The sequence below is a fragment of the Olea europaea genome, unplaced genomic scaffold (genome assembly GCF_002742605.1).
Source record: "Olea europaea var. sylvestris unplaced genomic scaffold, O_europaea_v1 scaffold1650, whole genome shotgun sequence".
NCBI classification, from domain to species: Eukaryota; Viridiplantae; Streptophyta; class Magnoliopsida; order Lamiales; family Oleaceae; genus Olea; species Olea europaea.
Window position 1 is genome coordinate 225,912 of NW_019234158.1, and position 12,086 is coordinate 237,997.

The window sequence follows — 12,086 nt, forward strand, 5'->3', positions numbered from 1 at the left end:
TTAATAATCAAATTAAAGTGTATATGAATAAAATTAAATCATTAAGTAATATAATGATATAAAAAATGGAATAATAAAAATGAAAATTTGTTGTAATATAAAATGAATGACCAGTACATATTCAAAGAGTAACTAATAAAACTACTCACTAAACTTCATCCAAACATACATACTCAAAAAGTGCAATTACTTTATTAACAAAATAAGTAAATTTATTTATGTGAATTTTTAATAATAATCAAACAAGCTCTCATTGAGTTCCATCAATCTTTTAGATGATTTAAGTTTTAACTTTTTCCCCCCTTTTTTAACGGTTTTGGTAAATATGCTTGGAGAAAGTCTAAAAAAACTCACATGAGTAACATCATGCAAGAAACAATTTCTTAATTGACAGCATTTCAACTAGTTAACTGCTCATCATCGTCAATATGAGTAAGTATCTGTCTAAGAAAGAGGTGAAGGAAGGACACAGTTTCTAGCAGACTAAGCTTCATATTAGTCAAAATTACACAGCATCATATCTTTAAGGCCTTATGGTTTGCTATTATTTCTATCACTTTGCAGAATTTCCTTCCTTAACTCCGGCTGCTTTTCGAGAAGTTGGGACGGCCATGTGTCGGCTGGAGCAGGATATCGAGCATGTGGTTTGCTTGGCTTTGATGCAAGTTGAGCAGTACTGGGCTCCTCATGCACTTGCATATTTGAGCAGATGGGAACAAGATATAATTGATTTACAGTTTGTATTTGCTGCTGTCCAGGTTGCATGAAAGGAAATCCGGGATGATCCTTACTTCTATGTGATGCGAGTTCTTGGAGATCACATTCAGGAGGGGCCACGTTCAGGTCGAGTCGGGACTCAGAAACACATGCCTTCAGCTCACTCCGCAAGTTCCCGATTTGAGCCTCTAAAGCAGAATTTTCATCTTGTAGTTCCTTCTTTTCCACAGTTATCTACATAACGAAATTATCAGGTGAAAAAGATGACAATTCGAATTGTCAAAATCGAAAATCACGGTTAACCGAACTGGATAGGGCGAAAAAAATCGAACCGATGGTATTTGCGCCGTGCCCTGCCCCGAACCGATTACCCGTTAAAAAATTAATAATAATAAATAAAATTAAAAATTAAAAAAATTGGACAATTGGGCTTTCCATTATTCTTTCTATTATAATTTGTTTAGCCCAAAATTTATGACCCATTACCAACCCATTAAGTAACCTAACGTAGTTACCACTTACCTACTAAGTACTAACCCAACCACAAAGAAAATTAGAATCAAATTCAACAAGACATTAGCACACAGCCGTCTTCACTCGAGTCTCTGCAATGTGTCCTCAAAATTTTTTTCTTCTCCACTTCGTATTCTTTCTTGCTCGGCATTGCCATCCCCAAATAGGAGGGTATTTTTCTTCTTCTTCTTCTCGTTTGCTAATTGCTGTTGTTATCTCTGTATCTATTTTTGTTTTTGTCGAGAAAAATGGAATAATAAAAATGAAAATTTGTTGTAATATAAAATGAATGACCAGTACATATTCAAAGAGTAACTAATAAAACTACTCACTAAACTTCATCCAAACATACATACTCAAAAAGTGCAATTACTTTATTAACAAAATAAGTAAATTTATTTATGTGAATTTTTAATAATAATCAAACAAGCTCTCATTGAGTTCCATCAATCTTTTAGATGATTTAAGTTTTAACTTTTTCCCCCTTTTTTTAACGGTTTTGGTAAATATGCTTGGAGAAAGTCTAAAAAAACTCACATGAGTAACATCATGCAAGAAACAATTTCTTAATTGACAGCATTTCAACTAATTAACTGCTCATCATCGTCAATATGAGTAAGTATCTGTCTAAGAAAGAGGTGAAGGAAGGACACAGTTTCTAGCAGACTAAGCTTCATATTAGTCAAAATTACACAGCATCACATCTTTAAGGCCTTATGGTTTGCTATTATTTCTATCACTTTGCAGAATTTCCTTCCTTAACTCCGGCTGCTTTTCGAGAAGTTGGGACGGCCATGTGTCGGCTGGAGCAGGATATCGAGCATGTGGTTTGCTTGGCTTTGATGCAAGTTGAGCAGTACTGGGCTCCTCATGCACTTGCATATTTGAGCAGATGGGAACAAGATATAATTGATTTACAGTTTGTATTTGCTGCTGTCCAGGTTGCATGAAAGGAAATCCGGGATGATCCTTACTTCTATGTGATGCGAGTTCTTGGAGATCACATTCAGGAGGGGCCACGTTCAGGTCGAGTCGGGACTCAGAAACACATGCCTTCAGCTCACTCCGCAAGTTCCCGATTTGAGCCTCTAAAGCAGAATTTTCATCTTGTAGTTCCTTCTTTTCCACGGTTATCTACATAACGAAATTATCAGGTGAAAAAGATGACAATTCGAATTGTCAAAATCGAAAATCACGGTTAACCGAACTGGATAGGGCGAAAAAAATCGAACCGATGGTATTTGCGCCGTGCCCCGCCCCGAACCGATTACCCGTTAAAAAATTAATAATAATAAATAAAATTAAAAATTAAAAAAATTGGACAATTGGACTTTCCATTATTCTTTCTATTATAATTTGTTTAGCCCAAAATTTATGACCCATTACCAACCCATTAAGTAACCTAACGTAGTTACCACTTACCTACTAAGTACTAACCCAACCACAAAGAAAATTAGAATCAAATTCAACAAGACATTAGCACACAGCCGTCTTCACTCGAGTCTCTGCAATGTGTCCTCAAAATTTTTTTCTTCTCCACTTCGTATTCTTTCTTGCTCGGCATTGCCATCCGCAAATAGGAGAGTATTTTTCTTCTTCTTCTTCTCGTTTGCTAATTGCTGTTGTTATCTCTGTATCTATTTTTGTTTTTGTCGAGTTTGAGTATTTGATGAAATGTGATTTTTTTTTCCACATAAAAAGATGAATTTAATAAACTTAGTCTGCCCAGAGATATTAAGTTTTATTGCTGGAGGAACTCAATGATATGCACTTTAAGTTTGAGAATAATCAATGAAAATACAAGGATACGAGCAAGTTATGAAATTATTGAATTCACCCCGCACTAGATTGCATGAAAAATCTCTTGAGGTTTTATAGAGAATTTTTAGAATTATTGAATTTAAACAAAAATATGGGAATTCTGCTCAAATGTCATTAGTAGATATCACTTAGAGATGAACAAGTAATGCAAGATCTTTGACTACCAAAATTCTTTCTCAATTAAATGTACTTTATGAATAGTCTTCATTTTTTTTATTGTGATATTGAAATGAGAGTATATATTTTATGTGGATATTGAATTGGGATATTGTTTGCATTTTCATTTGAGATGTTGTTTGCTACATTTGCTTAGTATTATATTTTTGTTTTCATAGACTTTTCTTTCATAATATATATATATATATATATTTATTTATTTATTTATTTATTTATTTATTTTTTTAATATTTAAATTTGATGGTTGGACCTATAAAAAATAATTTATTTTCGTGGTTATTAATAACCCGAACCGAGATATGAATCAAAAAGAACCGAATCGATTTACGTGGTTATGATGCGGTTATGGTATTGCTAAAAAATTGGTGGTTCGGTGATGGTTTTGGTTGAACCGACCCCGAATCGAACCGTTGCCAACCCTCTGGAAAGGGATAGTCAAATAATGTGTAGGTAAGGTGTAGGAAGTTAAAAGAACACATGCCTTCAGCTCACTCCGCAAGTTCCCGATTTGAGCCTCTAAAGCAGAATTTTCATCTTGTAGTTCCTTCTTTTCCACGGTTATCTACATAACGAAATTATCAGGTGAAAAAGATGACAATTCGAATTGTCAAAATCGAAAATCACGGTTAACCGAACTGGATAGGGCGAAAAAAATCGAACCGATGGTATTTGCGCCGTGCCCCGCCCCGAACCGATTACCCGTTAAAAAATTAATAATAATAAATAAAATTAAAAATTAAAAAAATTGGACAATTGGACTTTCCATTATTCTTTCTATTATAATTTGTTTAGCCCAAAATTTATGACCCATTACCAACCCATTAAGTAACCTAACGTAGTTACCACTTACCTACTAAGTACTAACCCAACCACAAAGAAAATTAGAATCAAATTCAACAAGACATTAGCACACAGCCGTCTTCACTCGAGTCTCTGCAATGTGTCCTCAAAATTTTTTTCTTCTCCACTTCGTATTCTTTCTTGCTCGGCATTGCCATCCGCAAATAGGAGAGTATTTTTCTTCTTCTTCTTCTCGTTTGCTAATTGCTGTTGTTATCTCTGTATCTATTTTTGTTTTTGTCGAGTTTGAGTATTTGATGAAATGTGATTTTTTTTTCCACATAAAAAGATGAATTTAATAAACTTAGTCTGCCCAGAGATATTAAGTTTTATTGCTGGAGGAACTCAATGATATGCACTTTAAGTTTGAGAATAATCAATGAAAATACAAGGATACGAGCAAGTTATGAAATTATTGAATTCACCCCGCACTAGATTGCATGAAAAATCTCTTGAGGTTTTATAGAGAATTTTTAGAATTATTGAATTTGAACAAAAATATGGGAATTCTGCTCAAATGTCATTAGTAGATATCACTTAGAGATGAACAAGTAATGCAAGATCTTTGACTACCAAAATTCTTTCTCAATTAAATGTACTTTATGAATAGTCTTCATTTTTTTTATTGTGATATTGAAATGAGAGTATATATTTTATGTGGATATTGAATTGGGATATTGTTTGCATTTTCATTTGAGATGTTGTTTGCTACATTTGCTTAGTATTATATTTTTGTTTTCATAGACTTTTCTTTCATAATATATATATATATATATATATTTATTTATTTATTTATTTATTTATTTATTTTTTTAATATTTAAATTTGATGGTTGGACCTATAAAAAATAATTTATTTTCGTGGTTATTAATAACCCGAACCGAGATATGAATCAAAAAGAACCGAATCGATTTACGTGGTTATGATGCGGTTATGGTATTGCTAAAAAATTGGTGGTTCGGTGATGGTTTTGGTTGAACCGACCCCGAATCGAACCGTTGCCAACCCTCTGGAAAGGGATAGTCAAATAATGTGTAGGTAAGGTGTAGGAAGTTAAAAGACCACATTTTCATAAAAAAGGTGTGGCTCAATGGACTTACATATTGAGATTCAGACAATAAAGCAGCATTTTCTCTTTTCAGAGACTTGATCTGAGCTATTGTTTCGGACACCACTCGACTGGCTTCATTCAACAAAAAGGCCTTACCATTGTTCTGATCTGATAGTTCTGCAAGACCAAAGTCATTGAAGACATCAAGTTTCACGTCAGATATCGAGAATACTGGTTTATAGGATGATATGAAAAGTTTGTGCTTCAGATATTTTCAATATCATAATAGTTTCTAGAACTAATTACCTAAAGAATTAGCCAAACCAAGAAAGAGGTCATTCAAATGTTCACGCTTCATCTTCTCTCTCTCAGCCTTGTGGATTCTTTTAGGAATTTGCCGTTGCTTTTCTTTGCTAGAATGCACCCTGTTAGCAGAGAGATTTAGATGTTTGTCTAGGCAATAAAACACACATAACAAAACCTATATTTTTATCCAGATTTATCAAGCAGCTGGTGAGTCAAGTTACTAAAATATATCCTCCCTCGTAATTCTTTGCATGAATCAGGAGGTTTCTTTTCATGGTCGAGGAAGAGATAAACACAGTACTTTCTTTAAGGCTCAACAACTCAGAGCGTCTGTTATAATTCCTTTTCTTTTCACATTATACAATATCTACTTCAAGCATTTCATTTAGTGCTTTGCCAGAAGCCTGCCTCTCAAGTGAAATGATCAAATTTATTGCAATGTAAAAAGTTTCAGAGGAAGAAAATTGTTGCAATGAATGATCATTTTCCAATTCCCCAAGCAGCTCTGTCAGAGCCAACACAGCAACAGTAGGATAAAGTAAGAGTGCAAAGAAAAATTCAAGAAATCATATAAAAGCAAACAGATGGAATGCCATAATTTTAGGTCCAAGCAATTTTTATTTAATCTTTTTAAAGAAACTGCAAATCTAAAGTGTGTCATAAACGTACACAGCCAAGCAAAAGTATGACAATTGCCATCAATAGCTATCCGTATGACGAAATGGTTCAGACAAGTATAAAAATTTCTAACATTCTTACTGAATACATTTAAACAATGGATGTGAAACAAAAAACTTTGGTTGAATCGTTGTATCCTATGGGATGAAGAACAAGAGACCCTGCTAGAGATATTACATTGTACTTCACCCAACATTTTCTTGTACTTCTGGTACTATATATTTTATTTCGTTCTTTAAGCTTTGATGGGGTTTATTTGCTTTCAAGCATTGAAATTGAGGCTTCCAATTAAAAGAAGAAAAGAAGTTGCTTATAATGGAGAAAAATATCTCTGAGTAGGCTGCCTAAGAGTTCGATGATTTTGAATTCTTTTGCACAAAATAAGATTGCTATGGTACATATAACTGGATGTTAATATCAAAAGAATATCATTTCTCATCCAACATGTGACTAATTTATTGTAATACGATCGTGATTCTCCCTACTACAAACTTGAGTTTCTATTTTAAGAGGTTTGCTTCCATCTGTCTTTCTTCATTCTGGTGTAACAAGAGAACCATAACTGGCATGGAATTCTCTCATCTTAAACCCTGACACTTCGCCCTATTGCATAAAACCCGGATCTTGTCAAAAATTTTGTTGACGATGCAACATTATAACCCCAAAAAAACACCTTATTTCCGAATGTTTCGAAAACCTTAGAAGCTCGTCTTATTGAGCAATTTTCAGAGCTAAATAACACCTCCAGTCCACAGAGCAATTTTTGTGATATTGTAATCCAAAATAAACGATCAGGAAACAAAAAGCAGTTTCAAAACTTTGATATTGAGAGTTGATGAGGATCTTTTTAACATGAGTGTCACCACATTTTCACATATTTCTTATACGAGCTCATTCAAAAGTTGCAGAACCGGGACTGAAATGGTCTACAGTGTTATTCTATAGAATTCATTCCCCCATTTTCCTCCACTGTTATTTCCTTCTTTGATATTAAATTTTGTGGATCCAGATTTAGCCTTTAAAACAAAATTACAGATATATCTTCCAGGAGGATACTTGAAAGTCTTAGAGATCACTAACATGTAATAAATCGTAATCTATTTCATCGAAATAGATACTTAAAGAATTAGACAGATAGTTCATGAATATATACTCCTATCATCCACTTTAAACAAGTAAAGAACAATTGGCTTGGATATAATAGATGTCATCCCCTGCTAACAGGATATATTTAATTATGATACTCCTTCCATACTTGTTTCCGATATAATTTGATCAATCACTTCGCACTATCCCTCCAAAACCGCAATATTAAATACTTCATAGCAGGACCAATTAATTTCTCTTTTCCCATGATATGGACAATTCATTTTTTTTAGGATTTTTCAGTTATCAATGTAGATTAAGGTAGTCTCATCTATATTAAATTCCTACATTGCCCCCACCATAATGTGAAAAAAAAAAAAAAAAAAAACTCATACACTCATTTTTCAATCGTAAACCATTCTAAACAAGATATAACATCCTTAATTCCGTTTTTATGGTCTCCACATTTCTAGGGTATAAAACTAATATCAATACAAAATGGAACATGAATTAAATTTGTGTCAACCCTTTGAATAGGGATAAACTTTTATCTATGTTTTTCATTATAGATAAGAAGATGAAGCTAGTTTTTCCAAGATCAAAAGCCATTCCCATGCCTGAAAAAAGAGAGCAGGGTGTTAAAGTACTAACCGAATTGGTGATTTCTCCACTGCCATGCCAGTCTTAGCTGCAGGAGCAATCCCTGAATTCATTTGTGATTCACTACCACCTTGCAAATACTGCTGAAAAATGAGATGCATAAAACCATTTATTTAAATCATAAATGTGGTGCTGGATTCAATTTTAATGCAGAAACAAATAATCAGGTTACAAATTTAATGTTTTTTTCTCATCTATATATTTGACGAAATTTATGGCATTTTACAAGCAGCACTGTTTCTTTTCAAAGAAAATAAGAGAAAACTAGTAGATTTTGAACCATCTCGTTTAAAAGCTCAAGCCTTTAGAAAGGATACACATCACCCAAGCAAAATCCATTTCTTCATCAACTGCCTTATAATATTTGAACCACCACATCTAAATAGCTTGAGCATTTACAGAGATTTCAGACTTTAACTTATATCTTCAACAAAACAGACTTCTACAAAAGACAAACTTATTTATTCAAATTATATCTTCAGAAAAATGGACTTCCAAAAAAGGCTGCTATTTTATAACGTCAATTATAAGAACTACAAGTTATTGATATGCTATCCAACCAAAAATTGAGGAATTAATAATTTTCATCCAAAAACAGACCTTGCCATTGAGAAGGTTGTACATGGAGCAAGATTACAAATTTTAAAGCCCAAAGATTAATTTCTAATTAATTAAAATTAATGAACAATATAAAAATTAAACAAATACCAAGAAAAAGAAAAAATGATCCATTGATTTATGATGTTCATTCAACAAGGACTACAAAAATCAAATCTTTTTGCTTCTTTTTAACTTTCCATTTTTACATTCTAAATCAAGATTCCATCCATAGAGAAACCCCACATCGTAGTTCTGATAATTCATACAAATAAACACTTTATAATTGAACAAAAAGTAAAAATAAAAAATAAAAAACAATATTGCCAAGAAATATTTCAAGAAAATTAGTGCTATTACTTACATATAAGTATTGAAAGAGGATTTGAGAAGAATTGGATTATGAGAAGTTCTTCATTGGGAATAAGATTTGAGAAAGATGATGAAATAAAAAGAGGGGCGTGTGGCGAACACCTACAAGGTAGTTTCGATGTCACGCAGGCTGTATTTCTACTTGTTTAGCACAAGAACACACGTTCACTCTCCATTTTTCCACGCGCTCAATTCCCTTATTCTAATTTGATTTTACAAATGAATTTGGATCATCCGAGACAATAATAAAATGTGAAATTTATGTTAACAAAAAAACAGAGTTCCTTGAAATTTTTAAAAGTAGAAAGAAGCCTCTCAAGGGATTTTAAGGTTTATATAATTTGCTCTATTACAAATTTCTATTATCAAGAAACAAAATAATGTTGGGAATATTTTTGCCTATCTACCTAACTAATTAGAATAAAATAATTACAAAATTACAAAAAATGTCCATTTTGACATAATTATTTACAAAAATGTTCAAAATTTTTCAATGTCAATTTTTACAATTATTTGGACGAGATTACCCCTAAGTAGCTTTCATAAGAAGCTATATTAAAATGATGTTCTCGATATTTTAAATATTGTTTTCGATATTTGAATCCGTTTATATTTTAAAAGTACACATATTAAATCACAATATTAAATGTTCTCGACATTTCAAACATTATTCTCGATTTATTAAATGTCTAGAATGACATTTCATTCTGAACATAATATTTCTCTGTACTTTAAATATTATTCTCGATATTTCTGTGTCTAGCATTAATTGTGATTTGACATGTGCAATACGAAATTATTTATTCTATTTTATCAAAGGGCAAAATAGAGAATTTGGTATCAAATTTGACCATTTTTGGCAAAGATTATCAAAAGTTGACATTTTTAAATTCACATATGTAAAATTGGACTTTTCTACAAATGCCGCATAGATAATAGAGGGCTTGTTTAAGCCCCCCTCCCCCCCTTTTTTTTTTTTATGTAGAATACATTTTAAAATAGTACATTGATGTAGAATATGTGATTAAAATAAGAAAAAAGTTTGAATTTGTTTACAATATTATTTTAGTAAAAAATGTTTGGTTAAAAAGAAAATAGAGAAAAATGTATTTTAAAAGTAAGAAAAAATTGATGTAGAATGTGTGATTAAAAATAAGAAAAAAAAAGTTTGAATTTGTTTGCAGTATTATTTTAGTAAAAAATGTGTGGTTAAAGAGATAATAGAGAAAAAATATATTTAAAAATAATGAGGATCAAACAACAGCTCGTCTATGTTCAATTGAGGATTAGAATCGAATTTTTAGTAAATTTTGATAAAAATTGATAGAATATATGATCGAATGGCTAATGAAATACAATTAGAATTTATTGTTAACTTTGATTTACACCTCATTTGGTACTCATTAAATTACATTTCTTTTTTATTTCTTTTATTTTCAACCACAAAATCTTGCATAAAACTATTACACGCAAATCAAAAAGCTTTCTCTATTTTTTAATCACCCATTTTTCAAAAATATATTATTCTATCCATTTTCATTTCTAAAAAAATGTGGGTCAAACGAGAGCTTAGTTTAAAGTTAAAATTTTAATCCTAATCAAATCCAATTAATATTATTAGATTTAAAGTTACACGTTATGAGGGCGTGTGGCATCCACAGATTGTCAGCATGTGTTTAAATTTGGAACATTGGGGTCACGCACTAATGGCTCGTGGTATACACAAGTTTACACGTGCTCATAATGTCAATTCATCCATTGAGCCACGAGGAGAAGAAAAATAAAAATAAATGAAAGATATGGGATATGGTTTTGAACTTTTAATAGACAAAATTCTGTGTACAATTTCGTAATCAGTGATGCTACGCGAAAAGGGCTCCTTAACAAATTTTTTTCAAGTAACACACTGATTGATTATCGATCCAAAAAAAAAAAAAAAAAAAACCCCCATTTTTATTTCCAACCAAAAAAAAAAAAAAAAAAACACATATCATGTTGCTAGTGCAACACCTGCAAAGAGCTTGTGCAAAAACCTTTCGTAATTTTATCAAGCAATTTTTTCTTTCAGAGCGCATTCAAGATCTAAGGATCGCAATATTTAACAATTAGGGAACTCTTTGATAGGGACGTTAATGAGTCAAATCAAGTAGGCTCATTAACCGAAACTTAAGGCTCAAACTCGAGCTCGAGTAACAATGGTTCAAGTCAAACCGAATTTTTCTCGACCACAAAATTTAAGCTTAACTCGAACTTTTGACTCAGACCTTATTGAACTGAACTGGCTTGTGTTTTTTTTTTTTTTTTTAAATTAATAAAACACAAACAGCTAAGTGGTTGCTTGTGTGCAAGCAACTTGTACTGCCTCAAAAGGCAACATGTTGCTACCTTCATTTCAAATTATATATATATTTTTTAGGTTGGCTTGTCATGGGTTGAAAATTGTTGAGCCGACAAGCATATTTGACACCCTTATTCTTTGGTGTAGATTTTTTTACATAAATTTTATGAAAAGTAATTTTTTAAAAATATATATGGTTAGAAAGGAAAAAAAAAATTAAGCCCTTGTTCGAGCCCCATTTTGAGGGGAAAAATGCATTTTTGAATAATGTATTGATGAGAAATATGTGGTTAAAAAACAAGAAAAATTTTGAATTTATGTGTAATATTATTTTACTGAAAAATATGTGGTTGAAATGATACCAAAATACATTTTAAAAATGCATTTTTTTCCCCAAAGAATGGAGCTAAAACAAGGGCTAAAACTCCACATGCAAAATTATTTTATCGTAATAATGGGTGGATGAAAATGAACTTTTAAACAAAAAATGAATTTTAAATAATTCGTACCAAACTGGCGTTAAAAATGTATATTTAACCCAACAAGTACTATCCGAAACAAATTACATCACATTACGTAACATGGATTCCTCTTTTATATGTCACAAATATTTTCAAAAGCAGATCAAAGTACCTAAAAAAACTGAAGCACTTAAATAAAGATTAATGATATTCATCACAACTAACACAGTTGAAGGGGCGATTAACTTATTTAATTGAACATATAAAGTCCTTATTTGAGCCCCATTTTTTTCATAAAAATATATTTTTAAACAGTATTTTGACATCATTTCAACAACGCATTTTTTAATAAAATAATATTACACGCAAATCCAAAACTTTTTCTTATTTTTTAACCACACATTTCTCATCAATTTACTATTTCAAAATTTATTTTCCCCCAAAATGGGGCTCAAACAAGGGCAAAGTG

At 31.6% G+C, this 12,086-nt stretch overlaps 1 protein-coding gene across 4 annotated transcripts; it reads right to left on the bottom strand.

Annotated features, from left to right (window-relative positions):
• Positions 1-395: 395 nt before the first annotated feature.
• Positions 396-8,943, bottom strand: LOC111377398 (transcription factor bHLH47-like). 4 transcript variants are annotated; one of them, XM_023000490.1, is made up of 6 exons: positions 8,811-8,943; positions 7,841-7,929; positions 5,426-5,544; positions 5,169-5,296; positions 3,710-3,790; positions 1,755-2,283 (listed from the first exon to the last, which is right to left on the bottom strand). In XM_023000490.1, exons 2-6 carry the CDS (start codon positions 7,900-7,902, stop codon positions 1,945-1,947), a joined length of 729 nt encoding a protein of 242 aa, XP_022856258.1. In that variant the 5' UTR covers positions 7,903-7,929; positions 8,811-8,943; the 3' UTR covers positions 1,755-1,944. The 4 variants fall into 4 exon arrangements, with proteins under 4 accessions (XP_022856260.1, XP_022856259.1, XP_022856258.1 ...); XM_023000489.1 differs by having other exon boundaries at positions 7,841-7,932; XM_023000492.1 differs by lacking the exons at positions 1,755-2,283; positions 3,710-3,790 and adding an exon at positions 396-951.
• Positions 8,944-12,086: the final 3,143 nt, after the last annotated feature.